The sequence below is a fragment of the Penicillium cinerascens genome (assembly GCF_028974065.1).
Source record: "Penicillium cinerascens strain IBT 15544 chromosome Unknown contig_24_segment0_segment0, whole genome shotgun sequence".
In the NCBI taxonomy this organism is placed as follows: Eukaryota; Fungi; Ascomycota; class Eurotiomycetes; order Eurotiales; family Aspergillaceae; genus Penicillium; species Penicillium cinerascens.
The window spans coordinates 1,189,986-1,211,701 of record NW_026695290.1 but is presented as its reverse complement, the minus strand read 5'-3'; the positions used below and the strand labels follow the sequence as shown (position 1 = coordinate 1,211,701).

The following is a 21,716-nucleotide window of genomic DNA, read 5'->3' as shown; positions in this document are numbered from 1 at the left end:
CTTCGAGGCATGAGAAAACATTGAGCTTTTTAGTTTACCATGGCAGCTGCAAAGGCGTCGGCAGGCCCTTCCCGAGGACAGCTTCGGCAGTTCCAATATCCCTGTAAAGTCGTTAGGATTCCCGTTGAACGAATAGAGAGGTCACATACCCAGGTCCTCGCGGTGCCCAAAACTCGCCTGTCTTGCTAATGTCGAACGTGTCAACAAACGACGCAAGTGACTGAGCTGCTTCATCCGGAGTTACAGCTGCAAACACGGAATGAGCCTAATTCTTGCATAGTTTCAGTATTTTTGAATGAATATCTTACCTCCGCCAGCATCCCAATACTTGTCGAAGCCAACGCTCTTCGTCATTTCCGTGCGCATGAAGCCCGGATGTACCAAGCCAACCGCGATTCCTTTGGGCTTCAGGTCCAGGCTCAGCAGCTTGCCAACCATGTTCAATGCAGACTTGCTAGCATGATGACCAAAGTTGCCTCCGCCTTCCTCCTCATGACGGAGAGTGATGCTGCCGCTTTCACTGCTGACGAGGATCACCTTACTGCTCTCGACCAGGAGGCCGGCCTTCACGAGATGGTGCACCACGAAGACAGGACCGACTGCTGATGTCGTGTACATGCGGACTTGTTTCTCCCAATCCGGAGAATCGAAGGATTCAAGGCCGAAGTATCCCGCCGTGATGATCACGGTCGAGAGCTTGGTAGACGGTGGTAGCTGTGAAACAATCTTTTGGCCCACGTTAGGTTGAGCGACGTCAATTTCAGTCAACCAAGTGATGGAAGAGGTCGTTTCGGGGGAAGAAGATCGCGTCGTTCCAAATACATGGTTGGAGGGCTCTTTCGAGTATAGAGCCCCAAGGGAAGCCCCTAAGCCTCGTGTCGCGCCCACGATCAGGATATTGTTAGGCATCGCGGTAAATATCGAGTATCAGTTATTGAAGACGATTTAATGGAGAGCTGTTTGGAATCAAGGAGAGCGTTTATCAAGATCATGTCAGTCCAAGCTGACGCAAGAAGAATGACGTAATTGTATGAAGTTTGCGCATAATTGGATGCGCATAATTGGGGGCACAAAGTGATGCAAGCCCGTTGGAACTTGAATTCAGTAGGAACGGATATATTCGACGAGGCAAACAAGTTTTGACTGTAGAAATCGTTGGAGTTCCCAGAGACGGAGCGATACTTTTGTATACTTTACGGGGACAAACTTGGGCCGTTCAAAACAATCCGTCGACGATCATCAACAGAGAAGTCAATTTCAGACGTCAATTAGTGCCATAGCTTCTATTTTGTCCACAGTCGCATCAGAACTTGACGATCCCATATCATATCAGCCTCTGCAACCGGGTTTGGTCTTTCAAAGATACTCTTTTGGCAAGACACCGGCCAATGTGAATGATGTCGGTCTGAGACACTGCGGGCCTCGGCCGTCCACCGATCCAAGAACTTTCATCGCATACGAATCAAATTATGTACATGGACGACTTTCAGTGGACCCCCAAAAGGCTCGAGAATAAATAGCATTCTTCCCCAGATTGAGGGCTGTGCCTTGAAGTGCTTAGTCAGGCGTGCGAAAGTCGAGCAGCGCCCTCCGAGCTCTCCAGTGAATCTCTCACTTAGCTTCCCACGCGGTGGTGTCTCACCGGTGTTGGTCAATTCATGTGGTCTCAAGCACCAGCATGAGTGGTTTCTCTAAGATCCTGCCATCCGTGCAAAAGTTCCGAGCTGCGATCTACCGGAAAAAGCGCGGCAGGGATAGATCCCAGCGCGACACCCCAGCATCCTCGTCCACCCTGGGGTAAGCCTCGTATCTCCTGCAGTCGAAGATAGACGCTGACTTTCCCTTGTGACTGTATAGTCTAGATAATGCCCTCTCTTCTCCTTCCTCCTTGTGTGATCTCCCGGTCGAGATTCAAATCACGATCTTCGCCCACTGCGGAACCGCCGACTATCTTCCGCTGAAACTTGTTTGTAAGGCCTTCAACCACACTGTCACCTCGAACGAACATGAAATTGTCCGACAATACCTTCGTCATCGTCGCCATGGTACCCTTCCATCGCCCATCGACGACGAACGGATCTATACCGGAAACCCGGAGGATGACGCGGTCCTTCTGTCGGACCTCTTCCCGCCCTCCAAAAGTGCCAGAGGCGGGCACCTCTACACTTTCAGATATCTTTATGGATTGCACCAGAGGCAGAAGCTATGCTCGAGGCTTTGCTTTTACCTCGCAGATCGGGTGATGGATCGATTCGTGCAGACAGAGCCCATCTTTTTGAGAACTTCCTTTCCGTCGAAGAGGGCCGAACGGTCAGCGCTGGTCAAACGTGGTAAAGTCAGTATATGGTTTCATCTGGCACCATCAATGTGAGTAAACCCTGACATTCTGTTTTGACGTGCTAGATGATCTGACCGGCGCTAGGTACTACACTTTATACTTCCTCGAGTCGTATGCGTCCGCGAGGCGCGAACAAACGAATGTACTCCTGCGGGAATACGAAGCCGGGCGTCTCGCGGTCCCAATCTCACTAGAGGCTCGCCAGCGAATGTATCGAGATCTGCAAACCCGCATTCTCCAAAATCCCCCTTTCACCAATACCGCGGCACTACTTGCCACACATCACTGTATGCATCTGCTGGTGATATACATACGGTACACGATGGCCCCCGAGGCAGAGATAGATGATTCTTGGATCAGCTCCCTCCTCACAGTGTCGCCATTCGCGCGCATTGTCGAGTTCTTCTCCGCAGAAATCGGAGATGGAGGCAACCAGCGGTTGCAGCGCAAGGACTTCATGTACAACTTCCACGCGGACATGAGGATGCATGAGCGCGATCACATGAATTCTACGATCTTTGGTCAGGCATCTAATCAAAGTATACATAGCTCGGTGCGCGATCTCTGGTTTGATGCGGCAAAGGCAGAACTGGAACTTAGACAGGCGCTTCCTCATGATCAAGAAATTGCCTGGTGCTGGAACGGCATCCCGATCTTGTTTGGATGCGGGAATTGCCAGCGTATAGACGGGTGGCAAGCATGATGCATTGACTTTCTTTTTTTTTGTGTTTTGTTTTTTTTGAAGCGGCGGCGATAGATATATACCTGGGCATCTTTCGTGGGAGTTCTTTGGAATTTAATAAACGATTTACTGAGATTTGCTTTCCATCGTAAACAACTCGCAGTGTGTAGATCCCCATTCGGGCGTTTGTTTTGTTTGCACCGGGCGCGTCGATATCATATCAGCGATGCAACACTTCGAAGCTTGGGATCTTGGGGGATTTTGACTTCTAATCAAAACAATATATCGAAGAGATATTCAGCCATGGAGCAAGTATCTCAGTGGCAGCTTTTCAATACGTCTTGGACACTGCACCGTCTGTCCCCTCTCCACCACGGAAAGGACTTCGAGATCCTCCTCGATAACCCAGCCGCCTTGAAAGCATATGCAACGCGATTGCGCGATCAGCTTACCGGCGATGTCCTCGCTGGTCTTCACGCGAGTGCAACCACAGCAGGAGATGACGCGCTGTCGAAGACGGGCGCACTTAAGGAGTGCCTTTGGCAGCCTATCTCTACCGGGTCGCAGAGCAGACGCACCGGTCCTTCATTTCCGGGAATCCTGGTGACTCTGGAATATGAAAACATCCTTTACAAGGCCGCTCTTCTGGCCGACGTGGAACCAGAAAGCCAGCGCGAAGGTTCCACATTTCTCCCTTTGCTCTTGACAAAATTGCCCAATGCGCTGCGACAGACCTTCATAACATTTCTATCTGCCAATTTCGACACCTACTGCTCAAACCTCCGCCTCCCGTCAAATTTCCTTTGCACGGGGCTGGAAACGTTTGTCGACGAGCTGCGCAGTGGACGAGGACCGAGCGGGCGCTCAGCTGGAAACGAGGCCATCGAAGAAGGGATCAAGGAACTACAACTCACGCTCGCATTCTCGCCCTCAATCGCGCCAGCATTAAGGTCACTTAATGTCAGCATTTCTCGAGCGTCTTTGATTGAGTTTTTGCGCGATGAAGCTTCCAAGTCTAAGCGCACGCTCAAACAGAAGCAGCGCAGCCCATTGATCAGGAACCTTACCGTTTACCTCGAAACACACCTGGCGATGCAGCTAGATCTGGATGGCTCGTCGCAGAACCACATGGCCAGGAAACATGTCCGGCTATCGAAGATTGCATGCGCTTCTTTTGTTCTGGGGAACGAAGGACGCATGAAGTTGGTTGTGGGCGCGGAGCCGGCCGAAGATGAGGAGTCGGTCGATCAGAGCTCGCCTGCTTTACGTGCAAGTGAAGCGCTGCTCCAGATGGCCATACGCAGGGCTATTATTGGCGACCAGACGGCTACATGAGGTGGTTCCTGATTATGTACAGTGTGAAATTGAAAGATCGAAACGACTCCAACGCCAGCAAATGGCAACCCCCTCGAACGACCGCGCTCTGGTGCGGGAAATCGGTCAGCTCAAGCTTGGGGGTTGAGCATCAAGTCCAACTACAGTCGCAATTACAGAAGCGATTGATGATATTCATCTGCCTCTGATAAACTTGCAGGGACATGGGACGCTGCCACGAATTAGACATCATGTTGGCTTGAGCAAAATGGGATGGGCTACACTACGGCAGACAGGAGAGACATGGCCCCGAAGGGGCCTCGGGTCCTACCAATCTGCCACATCTTCAAGGGGCTGCTTAGTTAGAGCCGTGATGGACAGCTACATGCGAACAGAAATGAGCTATGATCATCTAATTCAATTCAAGATAAATTTTATCGCTCAGTAACATGCTCAGCAGCGACCAAAAACCTACAGAAAACCACACTATGTACAGAGAAGCATCTCGATCATATAAAACAGGGCGTATTGTAGAAGACGGCTAAGTGGACAATCATAAACGTGAGTCATATCAGTCTAGAGTTCAGGCGTCTGGTCTTCCGTTTCCGCCAACCGAATTGCCTCATCAACACTAGGCACAAAATGGGCCAAGCCGCCGCATTCTTCGACGATGCCGCTTCGCTCGAACATACCGAATACCTTCGCGTTAGGCAATCGACAGAAGAAAACTCGGGTCCCCTTTTCTCTGTATGCAGACACGATCTCACAAAGAACCTGGGTTCCGGACCCGTCGATACTCGTGACACCATGCACGTCGAAAATAATATTTTTGTTATACTCCGGCGGGCGCACTCGAGGGAGGGATGGGTGAGCCCGACTGGTGCCGTAGAGCTCCAAGCGGCGAAGACGGCTCTTGAGGTCGCCTGTATTGGCGAAGGTAAGAGGTTCGGGGATCTTGATGATCAATGCGCCCTCAATGAGCTCGACGTTTGCGGGCTGAAGTTCGGCGTTTTCGAAGCGGGCTTCAGTGCCAGGAACCTTTCCTAGAATTTGGATGCGAGGCTGGGTGGAATGGCGGATGAGGATGATGACGGAGAGGCCAATGCCGAGAGCCATTCCGAGCTCAAGGGAGTAGAAGATAGTGGCGGTGAAAATGAGGAGCATGAGAATGAGCTCGGTCCATCCTCGGAGACGGAGGAAGAATATCAAGTCATGGGGGCACTCTTCAACGAGTGAGTATGCCACGACGGAGATCATTGAGCAAAGTACCGCTTTCTGTTGACCAGGGCTTAGCAGACGATCAGAAGACAAAGAATGATAAGGTAAACCAACCGGAAGATAATAGAGATATGGTAGGAGAACCAATATGCTCACTAGTGTGATGGCGCTGAGGAAAATGCTGCTCATCGGAGATCGTGCTCCCGTCTGTACATTGACCTTGCTTCGACCGTATCCACCAAAGGCTGGCAAGGACATGAAACAACCACCAACGAGATTGGCAACGCCCAGCGCTACCATTTCTCGATTCGCACTCATGTGCATGTCCTGGATGCCATCCGGTTTCCCGTCACCCAAACCCTTGGCTGCAATTGAAGACTCGAAGAAGCCAAGCAGGGTGATGATGAATGCCTTGCTCATGGCCGTGCGAATGTGCTTCATGTGTCCGAACTGGAACGGCCATTGGAAGGCAAATAGCCTGTTCGAACTGATTTCGGTATGTCCAAGCAGTTCGAGTCCCTTGTCTTCCCAGTTGAGACGCCATGCCAGGATTGCCGACAGGACAACAACTAGAAAACGATCCGGGAAGTAGACCACTTGAGGATAGCGCGGCAACATCCATTTTTTCAATGTCCTGAACAGCATGATAATTCCGAAACTGACCAGAGAGACGACTGATGTAAGTAGGTGGCTGTCTTGCGCATTGCGAAAAATGAACCCAAGCTTTCCAACCGTGGTGCCATGGCTGACACCGGAGTCCTTTGCCTTGTCCGCAAGTCCCAGTTCTGGGATCAGTTGGTCCACGAAGATCACAAAGCCGATGGCAGTGATGAATCCCCTCAGGAAGGGCCGGCTGAGCACATTATCCAGGAAGCCCAGTCGGGTCAACCCGGCAACCAGGATCATGGCACCGGTCATTGCAGTGGCTATTCCTATGACGATGGCACTTTCCATGCTGTTGTCATCGCCAGCTTCACTGCCACCGACACTGGCCTTGACAATAGCACCCGTGAGAAGCGAGCCAGCCGCCTCCGGTCCAACCACCAGAAGAGGGCAGCTGCCCAAGATGGCATAGATCAAAGGATGGATGACAAATGAATAGAGGCCGTTGACGGGAGGCGCATGGGCAAGGTTAGAGGCCAACGATAAAGCCATTGGGATGTAAATGGAAGAGACCGTCAGCGCAGCTATCAGATCTCCTCGAACGAACGACCAGCGATACTGTCTAATCCAGTTGAAAAGCGGAATGTAGTAGGAAATGTACCTGCAGGTATCCGTTAGTCTTCGGCTAGAGGCAGGCTACAAGGATGCTGGAATTTGGCATACTGCTTTTTAGACTCGTTCATTGACAGAGCCGAGAGAGACTTCATTTGCGACATGTACTCCGATTCTGCGCGAGACCCGGACAGATCGTCATGGAAATGGCCAGACGCCGCACCCGCATCTCCCACTCCAAGGTATCCATCACCGCCCGAATTTCCGAGGTACGAGTGTCTTTCTGCTCCCTCCGGCCGCGGAGAGAATGTACCATGACTGCAGCGCCTTTCACCACACACTGGACCCGAACGATCATAGGATTCCAGTAACCGAGTTCTCATGTCCGGCTCGCTTGTGATTCCAAGGCCCTGGGTGCCATTGGCACTGGACTCGAAGCCCGAGGGCGACTCCGAGCGGTTGTTCGAGCGAAACATTTCGACGAATCGGTTCTGTGGTTAGCGACGAGTATCCGAGTCCTGACAGAGCAGCGGACTGGATTCAGGAATGATTGTTTGCTCCAAGGGAATCAGATGAAATTCAGGTTCAAAGGAAAAGGCTACCAGGGCCCTCCATCGGTAACATCTGAGGCGGATGTCAAACAGGGACTGGGCGAGATTCGAGGCCGAAATTCCGGCCGTTTACCGACTAGCAAGGGCGGTAGCCGCTAGGGAATGATAAGCGCACCCAGTCAGAGCTTCGAATTAGTGGATACTTAGTGATCCGTTCCGGCAGATCGTCGATGCTGCTGTGCAAAGGAAATAGTCATAATCAAGGTAAAATGGCATGGCGAGATATAAGCCAAAAGCCTCTCTCTTGATTCGCCCGCGTAAACCACTCGCCGACGCTCGACTCGCGTGTTACGTAATTTCTCGTGCCGCGAGCTGTAGGCGGTGAGTCACATGACACCGTGCGATTTAGGTCACGTGAACACCGTCAATGTGGGTTTTGAGTCCGCCACAAAGTGATTTGAATCGATTGTGCTTCCGATCAAAGACCCTCTCCCCGGCCCCCTAATCCTCTCGTTCTGCTCCGAACCGACCTTTCAGGCTCGAGCATCCCGTCTTCTTTGGACTGCCGACTCATCAGTCCACTTTTCGCCCGAAATCTTGTCGCTGAAATTTACAGCGCAACCCCGCCAAGATGTCTTTAACAAATTGCCGATTCTACGAGGAGAAGTACCCTGAGGTGGACAGCTATGTCATGGTCAATGTCAAGCAGGTACGAGCGTTTGATGTATATCTGGCGGTTCTTGAACATGTCTAACGAATGATTTTTGGGCAGATCGCCGAGATGGGCGCGTACGTGAAGCTGCTTGAATACGACAACATCGACGGCATGATCCTGCTCTCCGAACTTTCGCGAAGACGTATTCGATCCATCCAGAAGCTTATCCGTATCGGACGCAACGAGGTCGTCATTGTGCTGCGTGTCGACAAGGAGAAGGGCAAGCGGACCCGTTATTAAGGATTGGAGACCTGGCAGCTGACTCATGGTCTTACAGGTTATATCGATCTGTCGAAGCGTCGTGTCTCGCCCGAGGATGTTGTCAAGTGTGAGGAGCGCTACAACAAGAGCAAGGCCGTGCACTCGATCATGCGCCACGTCGCGGAGGCGACCCAGACACCCCTTGAGACCCTCTACCAACAGATCGCCTGGCCCTTGGACCGGAAATTCGGCCACTCCCACGATGCGTTCAAGCTCGCTATTACGTATGTTCTGTGGCAAGGATACTTACTACTTGAAGGATGCCTCTGACATGAGTCTTGCAGCAACCCCGATATCTGGAACGATGTCGAGTTCCCCTCCGCACCCGTGAAGAAGGAGCTCCAGGACTACATCAGCAAGAAGCTTACCCCCCACCCAACTAAGGTCCGTGCCGATATCGAAGTCACCTGCTTCGGTTACGATGGAATCGACGCCGTCAAGGAGGCCCTCCGTACTGCCGAGGCGGACAACACCCCCGAGAACCAGATCAAGGTCAAGCTTGTGGCTCCTCCTCTGTACGTCCTGACCAGCCAATGTTTGGACAAGAACCTGGGTATCAAGATGCTGGAGGCCGCGATTGAGAAGATCGCAGTGAAGATCAAGGAGGCCAACGGTAACTGCTCCGTCAAGATGGCGCCCAAGGCCGTCACCGAGCACGACGACGCCATTCTCGCCGAGCTCATGGAGAAGCGCGAGCGGGAGAACCAGCAGGTCAGCGGAGACGAGGATGACTCGGAGAGCGACGCCGATGTTCCCGAGTAAATGGCGCATCGCATTTACGAAGCACGGGGTGCCTAGCGCTTCATCAGCGCTGGCGACAGGCGCAACCCTGCAAAGAGGAGGAAAATTGGGCAAAATTTGGATAGAGAAAAGCCATGCACATTACGCGATCATGAGAATGGACGGTTTGATGGCTCCATCTGTTGGTGGGTACGAATGCAGTCAGAAATTGCCTTTGTACCAAAGGACGGTCGCCTGCACCTCGGGCCTGGGGATGAATCTATCCATGCCGACGCAGGCGCTGTGTGCCAATTGGCGAAGTCCTTATGCTCCGGCCTGTTCACAGTGCTGGAGATGCCAAGGGCCAAGTTCTGATGTAAATATGTTGTGATGCAACCGAGACGTTCAATGCCAGTGATGCTTCTAGAGCCATTCATTTCCTAATCCCGAGCCCTTGTCCAAGGTGCACTCATCCCGATATTGTAATATAGCTGCGAGTATCAAGAAACGATAAGCGAAAAATAAAACCGGTAATCGCTTGATGGTGGGGAAACTCCGCGCTTGGACTTATCCGCCGATCTTTTCATCTCGATCGCTCCCTTGTTCCAAGGTCTCGGCACTGATTTCTCCCTGAACTTGACTCAATCTTCTGCGACTCGGTCAATTCAACATGGGACACTGGGGAGATATCTTCGGCTTCGATCGCCGCACAGTAAACCGCCGCTTTCAGGTAGAGCGTCGCCGGCGTACGTCATGATCAACGCAAGCTGTGTAACGTCACTAATAGCTTCTCAGTTCTCCCTGCGTTCGCTGCCGATGAGTTTCCATCTTCTGAGTCCTCGAAGGAAATTTCTAAGGTTGCTCTGCGTTTGAAATATCAAATTGAGCAGCTGGTCCCCTGCGAGGTCCAGGAGAGCGTGCTGACTGACCCTAACAGTCGCATTATCACAGAGGATGTGATCAAGACAGCCAAAAACGCCGGCGGTGAGGAACACAAGGCCTGCGTTGTCTATTGTCTTCTCACGTGTTTACGATGGTTTAAGATTCAGGCCTCTGTGGAGCTCTGGGATGCGGATCTCCACGGAGATCGAGCTGTAGCTTGCGAGGTCATTGCCAAGCGCATGTACGAGTTCCCCGCCGCAGACATAGATTCCGACGAGCAACCTTACTAATTTTCTATACAGCATCGATGGTGAGCAAGACCAGGACTATCTGCTCAAAAACATTCTCCTCAAGCGATACTCCATCTTTGTTGAAGGAGAAGAAACGGACCCGGCCAACGTTATCGAGAGCTCGGTGGACCTCAGCGCTCTGCGAGTTATCAGCTCAGCTGGATACCAGAAATGTATCTCGTACCTGTGGCAAGGCTGGATCTGCCAGGAAGAAGGCAATCCGACCAATTTCGTCGAGTACGGTGACAAGTCGAGCACCGATTACTGGACTCACTTCCACCCCGACCGGATGCGCACCCCTCTGTACCAGAACGTCTGCCAGATCTTGTTCTCTCTGATTTATCTTGCACTATACACGGCTGTGATCAATACTGTCAATCCAACTGGCGACCTTGATGTGGCCGAGTGCATTCTTTATACAATGACGCTTGCGTTCATTTGTGACGAAGGAGCCAAGGTCTGGAAAGTTGGTTTGAACTATCTTGAGTTCTGGAATGCCTTCAATTCGACTCTTTACGCGCTGCTGGCAATATCCTTCGTTATGCGCGTTGTTGCCTTGGCACATTTGCCCTCGAGTCAGGATGAAAAGCGGCATTTGTTCAATGAGCTGAGCTATAACTTCCTGGCCTTTGCCGGTCCGATGTTTTGGATGCGTATGATGCTCTACTTGGACTCTTTCCGCTTCTTCGGTGCCATGTTTGTGGTGTTGCGTGTCATGATGAAGGAGAGCATAATTTTCTTTGCTCTCCTGTTTGTGGTTCTGGTTGGTTTCTTCCAGGCTTTCATTGGAATGGCTCAAGTTGACTCCGATGTCGACATGACCCGCCCCATTATCCAGGGCATGGCGAACTCTGTGATGCAGAGCCCTGAATTTGGAACTTTCCAGGACTTTGCATTCCCCTTCGGCATCATTCTCTACTACATTTTCAACTTCGTTGTCATGATCGGTACGTTTATTTCACATGCGCATAGATGAAGCTATACTAATCCTTCATAGTGTTATTGAATATTCTGATTGCGCTGTACAACAGTGCGTATGAAGACATCTCCGGTAACGCCACCGATGAGTACATGGCCATCTTTGCCCAAAAGACCATGCAATTCGTTCGTGCCCCGGATGAGAATGTGTTCATTCCGCGTAAGTCACTGTCACCTTCCAATACATGTCACCAGCTAATTTCTACTTTTAAGCCTTCAACCTGATCGAAATACTGGGTCTTGTAGCTCCATTCGAATGGTGGCTTTCGCGAAAGCACTACGCCAAGCTTAACGACATCGTAATGGGTATCATTTACTCGCCTCTCCTCGTAATCACTGCTTGGCTTGAGACCCGTGAGGCCAGACAAATCCAATGGAACCGTCGTCACGGAGAGGAGGACGAGAACGACGCCCAGGAATGGGGACATGTGGCTGAGGACGTTGACTTTGATCTTGACGACAATTGGAAGGAAGAGGTCAAGCAGAGCACGCCTGATATGAAGGCTGATCCCTGCACAGCGGAGGTTCGGCAGCTGAAGGAACAGGTTGCCGCGCTGACGGAGATGGTGAAGAAACTGACTGAGAAAATGGATCCGGTGGATGGACTTTCTTGAGGGATAAAATGATTGGACTTGGGATATTTGGGAAGGAAGTGTGTAGAGCATCAACATCTGAGTACATATGCTGGCTGGATTGAATTAACGCATTGAATAAACCTCTGGATCCAACTATAAATTCCGAGCTCTAACTGCCAGTAACTTATACTGAAGGAATTGAATATTATTTCCATGGAGTTTCTAAGGGTTCTTTCTTATGCACCAGGGCAGTGAATGAGGAACAAGAAGAAAAGGAACGAGCACCCCCCAATATCCACACCCCACACCACCACCCATGCTCTCTCTCCCTTGGTCCAAAATGACCTAGTTTGTATGCTCGGACGTACTTGATTCTGAGGGAGAAGAAAACTCCGGGATGCTCTGATCTATTTACATTTCAAAGCTCCGTGAGTCATCGTTATCATACCGTAATGCGTCATGGAATCTATGCATGACTCATTCAGTGTACAAATTCAAATTATTGCACTGGAATTGAACCTTCATACTCACGGTAGTTGCAATCGAAAATGGCGCCAGGTCCATCTGTGCCTTTTGAAATAAAGTACGCCAATGCATCTGACCTAAGTGGACTCGTGAGCATTGAAATTCGCTATTTTCCCTCGTCCAATTATATGCGCAGCACATACAAGGGATGTGATCCATTGGTAGTTCACACATTCAAAACAGTCTCTTCCCTCGAGTATTTCGCCAAGTCCGAGTGCCATATTTTAGCGGGTATCGAGTCTAAAACCGGTGATATCATCGCATACAGCCGCTGGAATATACCAGCTATTTACGAGCTCGAAAGAGCCGTGGACACAAGTCTGAGCAACGATGCGCAAACACAAATGCAGAATATATGGGCGTATGCCCCAAAGTTGAACAAGGGTACCTACACGTTCTACGAGGAAATGATAAAGCGTAGTAGGAACATACATCTCAAGGAAACTGGTATTGGTTCGTCAACCCATTTTGCCACTCTACATGAAAATTTTGCAATATTGACTGCTAAAAATACTGCTAGTCCTTGAACTACTATGCGTCTTACCAGAGTACCAAAGAATGGGAATAGGAAGTGCGTTTCTCAAATGGGGTATCGAGAAAGCAGACGCCAGTAACGCCCGGATATATCTGGAATCTACGATGGAAGGAGTGCCAGCGTATTTGAAGCACGGGTGGAAGATCGTCGAGGAAATACAGCTGGATTACACGGAGCGTGGTGGAGAGGGAAGTCAAAAAGTTTGCATTGATGATCAGAGAGCCCCAGGAAACAGGGTTTTGACATAAGCCCGTTTTCTCTTTGTGTATAAAACGTACTTCCCACCCGCTCCGCTCACCCTATCCCATGGGGGGGGGGGTATAGGCACGCTGGTACCAAAAATGTCCAAAAAAGAAATATCTCAGGTTATATGTAGGAATAGCCGAACGCGGGGGTCGAACCCGCAACCTTGAGATTAAGAGTCTCACGCTCTACCGATTGAGCTAGCCCGGCAGGGCTTGGTGGAAGAATGAAGAAATTGTGGATTCATGAACCAGAGTCGGCTGTGAGGGCTCAGATCCACCTTACTAAGCCGTTAGCGCGTTCCGGGGGCGAACTCTGGAACCCGAAATTATATCCAACTGGCCTCTTCTCTGTGAGTAATCCATTCGTTGCGGCATCTTTATGCGTGTTTAGTGTGCCGTTTACTGGATCCCGTTTGTGGTCACCTCCGCTGCCACCATGTAAGTTTCTATGCCTGTTTCTCGACCTCCCCCAATGCCTCGACCATCCGCTAATCAGTATGTCAGGGCAAAACTCGCAGATGATCCCCAGATCCAACATGCGTCCCTGCATAATCCCCTCCCGCTTCAATTGCATACCTATGTCTGGCCGTTCCTGATTATCTGGCCCGTGTTCTTTGCCTTCTACCTTTCCCCTGAGCGCTATGATACCTACATTCAGGGCCAGGAATGGACCTTTGTCTTTGCGGGGTCCATCATCACCGTGCAGTCGCTGCTGTGGCTGATGACCAAGTGGAACATTAACATTAGCACTCTGTTCACCACCACCTCGGCGAATTCCGTTGATACTGCCCGCCTCATCAAGGTCATTCCCATTACCAACGCCGGTTCCGCCGAGATCTGTCCTTTGATCCGTGAAAACGCTGGTGGCAAGAAGACGCTCTCGTTCCTGTTCCAGAAGCGCCGCTTCCTATTCTACCCCGAAACCCGTTCCTTCGCGCCTCTGTCCTACGTTCTCGATGCGGAGCCCAAGCCCCCCCCTCAAGTACTTCCAGCAGAGCAAGGGTCTTACCACCAAGGCCGAGATCGAGCGCATCCAACACCACTACGGCGACAACACCTTTGACATCCCCGTTCCTACCTTCGTCGAGCTCTTCCAAGAGCATGCGGTGGCACCGTTCTTCGTGTTCCAGGTGTTCTGCGTTGGACTGTGGATGTTGGACGAATACTGGTATTACTCGTTGTTTACGCTGTTCATGCTCGTTGCTTTCGAGAGCACCGTGGTGTGGCAGCGCCAGAGAACCCTCAACGAGTTCCGTGGAATGAACATCAAGCCATACGATGTGTGGGTTTACCGCGAGAACAAGTGGCTGGAAATTACTAGCGACAAGCTTCTTCCCGGCGATCTGATGTCTGTCAATCGCACCAAGGAGGATGGCGGTGTTGCTTGTGACATTCTCCTCATTGAGGGGAGTGTTATCGTGAACGAAGCAATGCTCTCTGGTGAGAGTACCCCGCTTCTGAAGGACTCTGTTCAGCTTCGCCCTGGTGATGACCTGATTGAACCGGAAGCTCTGGACAAGAACTCGTTTGTGCATGGGGGTACCAAGGTCCTTCAGGTCACCCACCCCAACGGCACTGGAGATGAGTCACTGAGTAACCTGGCCGCTGGCATTACCGCTCCCCCCGACAATGGTGCTATCGGCGTGGTTGTCAAGACTGGCTTTGAAACCAGCCAGGGTAGCCTTGTGCGCACTATGATTTACTCCACCGAGCGTGTCTCCGCCAACAATGTCGAGGCTCTGTTGTTCATTCTTTTCCTCCTGATTTTCGCGATCGCTGCCTCGTGGTACGTGTGGAAGGAGGGTGTTTCCAAGGATCGTAAGCGATCCAAGCTTCTTCTGGACTGTGTCCTCATTGTCACGAGTGTTGTTCCCCCGGAGCTTCCCATGGAGCTAAGCTTGGCCGTAAACACAAGTCTTGCTGCCCTGAGCAAGTTTGCTATCTTCTGTACCGAGCCCTTCCGTATCCCCTTTGCTGGACGCGTGGATATTGCTTGCTTCGATAAGACTGGTACCCTGACTGGCGAGGACCTTCTCGTGGACGGTATTGCTGGTCTCACACTGGGACAGACGGGTGCTAAAGTTGAAGCTGATGGTGCTCACACTGATTTGGCAAAGACTGCGACTGTTGGTCCTGAAACTACTCTTGTGCTTGCCAGCGCCCACGCCCTGGTGAAGCTGGATGAGGGTGATGTCGTTGGTGACCCCATGGAGAAGGCTACTTTGGAGTGGCTTGGTTGGACTCTTGGCAAGAAGGACACCCTGAATAGCAAGGGCAATGCCCCTGTTATTTCCTCCCGCCCCGTCGAGTCTGTTCAGATCAAGAGAAGATTCCAGTTCTCCTCTGCCCTGAAGCGCCAGAGTACCATCGCCACTGTGACCACCAACGAACCCAAGACTTCGAAGAAGAGCAAAGCTACCTTTGTCGGTGTCAAGGGTGCTCCTGAGACTATCAGCACCATGCTTGTCAACCTGCCCTCTAACTACGAAGAGACATACAAGCACTTCACTCGCAATGGTGCCCGTGTTCTCGCTCTCGCCTACAAGTATCTCTCTACCGAGTCGGAGCTCTCTCAGAACCGCATCAACAACTACGTTCGTGAAGAGATTGAATCCGACCTGATCTTCGCTGGTTTCCTTGTCCTCCAGTGCCCTCTGAAGGATGATGCGATCAAGGCTGTCCGCATGCTCAATGAAAGCAGCCACCGTGTTGTCATGATTACCGGTGACAACCCGTTGACTGCTGTCCATGTTGCCCGTAAGGTTGAGATTGTGGACCGTGAAGTGGTTATTCTCGATGCTCCCGAGCACGATACCTCGGGAACTCGGGTTGTCTGGCGTACCATTGACGACAAGCTTAACATCGATGTTGACCCGACCAAGCCTTTGGACCCCGAGATTCTGCAGACCAAGGATATTTGTATCACCGGTTACGCTCTGGCCAAGTTCAAGGGCCAGAAGGCTCTGCCCGACCTGCTTCGCCACACCTGGGTGTATGCCCGCGTGTCTCCCAAGCAGAAGGAAGATATTCTGCTTGGCCTCAAGGATGCTGGCTACACTACCCTGATGTGCGGTGACGGTACCAACGATGTCGGTGCTCTGAAGCAGGCACACGTCGGCGTTGCCCTTCTGAACGGATCTCCCGATGACCTGACCAAGATTGCCGAGCACTACCGGACCACCAAGATGAAGGAGCTGTATGAGAAGCAGGTTGGCATGATGCAGAGATTCAACCAGCCCGCGCCTCCTGTGCCTCTGCCAATTGCTCACCTCTACCCTCCCGGTCCCTCCAATCCCCACTACCAGAAGGCCATCGAGCGAGAGGTGCAGAAGAAGGGTGCTGCCGCCGTAGCCGCTGCCAAGCCGGGTGAGGAGATTCCCACCATCACCTCGCCAGGTGCTCAGGCACTGCAGTCGTCCCAGGCCATGACTCCCCACCAGCAGAGACAGCAGCAGGTCCAAGCTGCCGCCGCCGGCTTTGCCGACAAGCTCACCTCTTCCATGTTGGAGCAGGAACTGGATGAGAGCGAGCCACCTACCATTAAGTTGGGTGACGCCTCCGTTGCTGCACCATTCACCAGCAAGCTGGCCAACGTCATTGCTATTCCGAACATTATTCGCCAGGGCCGTTGCACTTTGGTCGCGACGATCCAGATGTATAAAATTCTTGCTTTGAACTGTCTGATTAGTGCCTACAGTCTGAGTGTCATCTACTTGGATGGTATCAAGTTTGGTGACGGTCAGGTCACTATCAGCGGTATGCTGATGAGCGTTTGCTTCCTGTCTATCTCTCGTGCCAAGGTATGTCCCTACTCCCTACCTTTTCAAGTGTCGGTCATACTAATGATTCCCAGTCGGTCGAGGGTCTCTCCAAGGAGCGCCCGCAGCCAAACATCTTCAATGTGTATATCATCGGATCCGTTCTTGGACAGTTCGCTATCCACATTGTGACTTTGATCTACCTCTCCAACTACGTCTACTCCATTGAGCCGTATGTTATCCCCGCTTTAATGCCAGGTGTTGTTACTAACAAATGCAATAGGAGATCTGATAACGTCGACCTCGAGGGCGAGTTTGAGCCGTCTCTTCTGAACAGCGCCATCTACCTCCTCCAGCTGATCCAGCAAATCTCTACCTTCTCGATCAACTACCAGGGCCGTCCTTTCCGCGAGTCCATCCGCGAGAACAAGGCCATGTACTGGGGTCTGGTCGCCGCTTCGGGTGTTGCCTTCTCCTGCGCAACCGAGTTCGTCCCTGAGATCAACGAGAAACTGCGTCTGGTTCCTTTCAGCAACGAGTTTAAGCTCACGCTGACGGTACTGATGATCTTCGACTACGGCGGTTGCTGGTTGATCGAAACTGTCCTGAAGCATTTCTTCAGTGACTTCCGTCCCAAGGACATCGCTGTGCGTCGCCCTGATCAGCTGGCGCGCGAGATGGAGCGCAAGGCGAAGGAGCAGCAGGAGGCTGAAGCAGAGAAAGAGCAGCAGAGGAAGATGTAAGTGCCGTTAGAGTGCTCGTGGACTTGTATGTATACATAGATATGGAGATTGGTCCATAGAACTTGCACGAAATTTAATTCGTGAGTCTGTTGATGTTATAGTTTCTTGCCCCGCCTTTAGTCTGGGTAGATTGTGTGTAGTATGCTCCCTTTGATTGCGTGGGGATGGATGTACGTCCGGAACACCCGGGCCCAGTCTCTGGGGGCTGAGCAAAGCAGCTCGGAGGGCCAAATGAAGTCAATCGCAACTATGTTACAGCAAAGAGCTTCCCTCGTAGCAATTTACATATTCTCGTCACGCATGGATAACTTGGCCGTGAAATGGCGTCAAGAGTACCGCGTCGTGATGTAAAGTCGGGAGATCCACCAGGTAGAGAATGGAAGGAATCGATAGGTCGGCCACACGGAGTTTCTTCACTGTGATGTCAGGGTGCAAGATACCAAACTCGCCTTCGACTTCTATTTGATCCCAATTCGGCTTGCGATTTAAAGTGTTGATAATACCGAGTGTTCGAGCTCGGTCTCGATCTCTACAGAACAGCATCCCACTCGATCACCCCACTTGGCATGATCTCATCGCTTCGAAGATCTCTTTGCCAACATTGCCGTTCTGGACCTAATTATTTCCTCCCTACTCAGCGCGCAAACTTTGCAACGTTGCAAAATAGCAAAATGGCGACCAAGTACACTCTCCATTCTAAACACCGGATGCTATCGGGTCATGAGATCCCGGTCATTGGATACGGGGTACGTACTTCCATGCACCTGGATAAAGACTAGTGGCCTGTCGAGGACTGTTTCTTGACTTCTGGACATGGTATCACTCGATTGAACAAAGCTGACAACATGTCTTGGGTCTTGATAGTCCTATATGATGTGCGTATCAGATAGTTGTCCCGCATGAAACCCAACTAACAACGACAGCCCTCCGGCTACAACAGAAAAGGTTGTTGCAGAGGCAGTCAAGGTGGGATTCCGCCATGTAAGTCCCATGCCACTGGGCGTTTACTACGATCTAATCTTTCGCACCAGATTGACTCGGCCGTCATGTACGGAAACGAGAAGGCCTGTAGCCGGGCCATGCAGAACTCAGGCGTCGACCGTTCCGAACTGTTCTTCACGACCAAGATTCCCCCGGGATCAATGGGGTACTCGCAGACGAAGCGAGCAGTGGATTCCAGTCTGCGAGGCGCTGGGCAGGAATACTACGATCTGTACGTGTACATCTACCACTACTTCGCCGATCTAAATTAATCCCTTTTAGGATCCTTATCCATGCCCCCTACGGTGGCAAAGAAGCCCGACTAGGATCATGGAAGGCACTGGTTGAAGCCCAGAAAGCAGGCAAAACCAAGTCCATCGGTGTATCAAACTACGGTATCCATCACCTCGAAGAGCTTGAGGAGTACATCAAAGGCGGAGGCGGCGGCGAGATCTCCGTCGGCCAGTACGAATTGCACCCCTGGTTGGATCATTCCGATATCGCGACGTGGTTGCACAAGCGTAAGATCATCGTCGAAGCTTATTCGCCTCTCGCGCATGGCGAGCGACTTCGGGAGCCGGTGCTGAAGAATATCGGGAAGAAGTACGGCAAGAGCCCGGCTCAGGTTTTGATTCGGTGGAGTTTGCAGATGGTGAGTTTTTGTGTATCGGATGAAAGAGGACCCTGGGAGCGTGCTGATAGAATTAGGGATTCCTGCCTCTGCCCAAGTCCGTGACGCCGCAACGGATTAAAGAAAACACGGAGGTGTTTGACTTTGAGTTGTCGGCGGAGGATATGGAATTGCTGGACACCGGAGAGTATTGCCCGACTGACTGGGATCCGACCGTGGATGTGGATTAAAAATTGTTACATACCTTAGTGTTAGTGCAGACGGTAGAGCAAATTGCATAGATCGAAGGCCGTGGAGCCGTGGATTTGTCAGGGATTTGGAGGGGCCGTCGCGGGGTTTCGCGACTCGTCCTCTCCGAACACTTCTCTCTTTCGTAACCGCATGAGCGAGCCCTGCTATTCTGTCCTTCTCCACCGATCAACGCGATCATGAAGTTGATCCTCTCCACCTCGTAAGTGGTCCCCGTCCTGGAGAATCAACCCGGCTCGGCTGACTCGGATCGCAGAAATATCATGAAGGGCGGCCGGCCGTCCGTCATTCGGCAGCCTCCTACGCAAAAGTCCAACGTCGAACTGATCAACTCCTTACGCTCCAACTTTATCGCCTCCCAGCAAATCGATACCCCCAACGGCTCCACAAACGGCGACGCGAACGGGTCACAAACCTCGCGACAGGACTATAAGTCATGGACAAGTGAACAGGACGGGGCTCTCTATATCCCCGCGATTGATTTCTCGCAGCCCGGGCTCTCCGAGGAGCGGGATCAGTACGATATTACAGTGAAGCTGTTCTATCTGCCGGGAATCCCGGTATCGAGACGATGCGCACACACCCGAGAGGCGATTGACCTGGTATTGAAGGAACTACATGTGAAATCTATCGATCTGCTCATCGTGTCGTTCCCCGGGATCTTGTTCGATGCCGACGACGACAGCGAAGATGAGGAGGCCTCGACAAACGGGGAGCCGGATGACTTCGACAGTATGGTGCAGACATGGCGGGTGCTGGAGTTGTTGCACGAGCAGGGTATGATTGCACAGCTGGGCGTGGCCGAGTTCGGCAGCGAGCGACTGGCTCGTTTCCTCCCGCATACCAAGGTCAAGCCCTCTGTGGACCAGATCAATCTCAAAGACTGCTGTGTCGTGCCCAAGTCATTGATTCTTTATGCCAAGCAGGAGCACATCCAGCTCCTGACCCACAACGACTGCAACGATATTCTTCCAGTCGGCACAACGAGGGAGCTTCTTGGGCCCACGGAGCATGGTTCAGGGATCCTGGCTTCTGCCCCGGAGGCCGAGGATGGAATTCAAGGAGACGTCGAGCCGCAGTGGGTGGTGAAATACACAGCAGTGGTCAAGGATCGTGGAGTGGTTGAGAACAAGGGCTATTTTGCATTGGCGGACGTCGGCACATGCGTCAAGGACCGGGCGTAAAAGTTAGGAAAATGGTCGTCAAGCATTCATTCATGATTTCAGCGTGGCGTTTCGAGGCTCCAGATGAGACGAACTCCCAAATTAAAGGAATGCGTTCCTGCCGGACAATTGTATGCAAGAAGAAAACAAGCACTCTATCCAAGCATGCTCCGCTTGCGGCCTCGCAACCGCACATCCGCAAGCCTCTTGAGTGCAGAAGTAGCGCCCTTGTAGCTCTCCCGGTAGCCTTGCATCAAGGCCTCGAAGAGGGGTTCTGAGCGGGGATGTGTGCTGCCCATTGCCCGCTCCAGCACGTACAGATCCACCGCGCGGTCTTCGTCTTGCGCAGTCTGCGAGGCAAGTCCGAAATCAATGAGGACGACCTCTCCTTCCATGGAGACACCCGTAGGCCCAGGATCCGAGGACGTAGATGGTGATCGGAGCATAAGATTACTCGTCGTCAAATCACCGTGAACCACGCCAGCCTTGTGCAGTCCACCGAGGGCATGTCCCACGCGTCGCAGCAGCCCCCGCACTCGCTCCTCCTCCTGCTCGAGCTGGGACTGATCCAGCGAGGCACTGTTCTTCTTCATCCATGCTTCCCATTGCTCAAGGACGATGCGCACAACTGGTCCATCGATCCATTCCATGAGCAGCCAAGCTCCTCCCCAGCCGCCGTTCTCGCCGCCCTGTCCCTCCCAGTCCATCGAGAGCACGGCGGGGACACTGACGCCTTCCCGGACCAATTTCACCATGCATCGTGCTTCCTGGATGATTCGCTGCCGGGTCAAGCGACGATCGAGGATCGGGTGCCGATATGGTTTGGAGGGGCGGATCTTGAGAGCGGCCGGAATGGAGGGGTCGAGGGAGACGGTTTTGTAGACGTGGGCCTCGGCGCCCTGAGTGAGGAGCACGGGTGCCGGGCTGGTATTTGAGAAAGGCGACGGGAGCGCCGGAGGCTTATATTCGTCGGTCATTGTGGCGGACAAGGGATTGTGCGTGTTGTGCAGCTGGTTAGTACGAGACCCGGTGGGAAAAAGTTCCGCACGGAGATAGATGCCTTGGTGGGGCCAGAGGCACTCGCGACACGCTCTCCATTCGCGGGTCAACTTCTTTTCTCTAATCTGCTTTCTTCTATACTCTTATT

The 21,716-nt window shown here is 52.1% G+C and overlaps 10 protein-coding genes across 10 annotated transcripts; 7 read left to right on the top strand and 3 right to left on the bottom strand.

Annotated features, from left to right (window-relative positions):
• Positions 1 to 34: 34 nt before the first annotated feature.
• On the bottom strand, positions 35 to 909 carry N7498_003543 (oxidoreductase, short chain dehydrogenase/reductase family superfamily; the record flags this gene model as incomplete). Its single annotated transcript, XM_058450605.1, has 3 exons — positions 35 to 101; positions 150 to 246; positions 309 to 909. 3 exons carry the CDS (start codon positions 907 to 909, stop codon positions 35 to 37), a joined length of 765 nt encoding a protein of 254 aa, XP_058310067.1.
• A 732-nt stretch (positions 910 to 1,641) lies between these two features.
• On the top strand, positions 1,642 to 3,041 carry N7498_003542 (F-box protein; the record flags this gene model as incomplete). Its single annotated transcript, XM_058450604.1, has 3 exons — positions 1,642 to 1,797; positions 1,858 to 2,367; positions 2,423 to 3,041. The coding sequence occupies exons 1-3, from the start codon at positions 1,679 to 1,681 to the stop codon at positions 3,039 to 3,041; spliced, it is 1,248 nt and encodes a 415-aa protein (XP_058310066.1). The 5' UTR covers positions 1,642 to 1,678.
• Positions 3,042 to 3,323: 282 nt separating this feature from the next.
• On the top strand, positions 3,324 to 4,355 carry N7498_003541 (uncharacterized protein; the record flags this gene model as incomplete). The annotated part of the gene is made up of 1 exon (XM_058450603.1): positions 3,324 to 4,355. The coding sequence occupies one exon, from the start codon at positions 3,324 to 3,326 to the stop codon at positions 4,353 to 4,355; it is 1,032 nt and encodes a 343-aa protein (XP_058310065.1).
• A 555-nt stretch (positions 4,356 to 4,910) lies between these two features.
• On the bottom strand, positions 4,911 to 7,243 carry N7498_003540 (SulP family inorganic anion transporter; the record flags this gene model as incomplete). Its single annotated transcript, XM_058450602.1, has 3 exons — positions 4,911 to 5,609; positions 5,667 to 6,816; positions 6,879 to 7,243. 3 exons carry the CDS (start codon positions 7,241 to 7,243, stop codon positions 4,911 to 4,913), a joined length of 2,214 nt encoding a protein of 737 aa, XP_058310064.1.
• Positions 7,244 to 7,949: 706 nt separating this feature from the next.
• On the top strand, positions 7,950 to 9,056 carry N7498_003539 (translation initiation factor eIF2 subunit alpha; the record flags this gene model as incomplete). The annotated part of the gene is made up of 4 exons (XM_058450601.1): positions 7,950 to 8,027; positions 8,091 to 8,253; positions 8,311 to 8,518; positions 8,579 to 9,056. The coding sequence occupies 4 exons, from the start codon at positions 7,950 to 7,952 to the stop codon at positions 9,054 to 9,056; spliced, it is 927 nt and encodes a 308-aa protein (XP_058310063.1).
• A 628-nt stretch (positions 9,057 to 9,684) lies between these two features.
• Positions 9,685 to 11,778, top strand: yvc1 (putative potassium ion channel Yvc1; the record flags this gene model as incomplete). Its single annotated transcript, XM_058450600.1, has 5 exons — positions 9,685 to 9,760; positions 9,810 to 10,137; positions 10,199 to 11,133; positions 11,184 to 11,324; positions 11,378 to 11,778. 5 exons carry the CDS (start codon positions 9,685 to 9,687, stop codon positions 11,776 to 11,778), a joined length of 1,881 nt encoding a protein of 626 aa, XP_058310062.1.
• Positions 11,779 to 13,268: 1,490 nt separating this feature from the next.
• Positions 13,269 to 17,545, top strand: N7498_003537 (ion-transporting P-type ATPase SPF1; the record flags this gene model as incomplete). Its single annotated transcript, XM_058450599.1, has 6 exons — positions 13,269 to 13,394; positions 13,436 to 13,482; positions 13,549 to 13,993; positions 14,040 to 16,844; positions 16,898 to 17,034; positions 17,086 to 17,545. The coding sequence occupies 6 exons, from the start codon at positions 13,269 to 13,271 to the stop codon at positions 17,543 to 17,545; spliced, it is 4,020 nt and encodes a 1,339-aa protein (XP_058310061.1).
• A 671-nt stretch (positions 17,546 to 18,216) lies between these two features.
• N7498_003536 (aldo/keto reductase family protein) lies at positions 18,217 to 19,387 on the top strand (the record flags this gene model as incomplete). Its single annotated transcript, XM_058450598.1, has 6 exons — positions 18,217 to 18,291; positions 18,410 to 18,420; positions 18,469 to 18,526; positions 18,577 to 18,758; positions 18,809 to 19,178; positions 19,235 to 19,387. The coding sequence occupies 6 exons, from the start codon at positions 18,217 to 18,219 to the stop codon at positions 19,385 to 19,387; spliced, it is 849 nt and encodes a 282-aa protein (XP_058310060.1).
• A 198-nt stretch (positions 19,388 to 19,585) lies between these two features.
• N7498_003535 (putative gamma-cysteine synthetase regulatory subunit) lies at positions 19,586 to 20,590 on the top strand (the record flags this gene model as incomplete). Its single annotated transcript, XM_058450597.1, has 2 exons — positions 19,586 to 19,608; positions 19,663 to 20,590. The coding sequence occupies 2 exons, from the start codon at positions 19,586 to 19,588 to the stop codon at positions 20,588 to 20,590; spliced, it is 951 nt and encodes a 316-aa protein (XP_058310059.1).
• A 134-nt stretch (positions 20,591 to 20,724) lies between these two features.
• bud32 (serine/threonine protein kinase BUD32) lies at positions 20,725 to 21,546 on the bottom strand (the record flags this gene model as incomplete). The annotated part of the gene is made up of 1 exon (XM_058450596.1): positions 20,725 to 21,546. The coding sequence occupies one exon, from the start codon at positions 21,544 to 21,546 to the stop codon at positions 20,725 to 20,727; it is 822 nt and encodes a 273-aa protein (XP_058310058.1).
• Between the last annotated feature and the right edge of the window lie 170 nt (positions 21,547 to 21,716).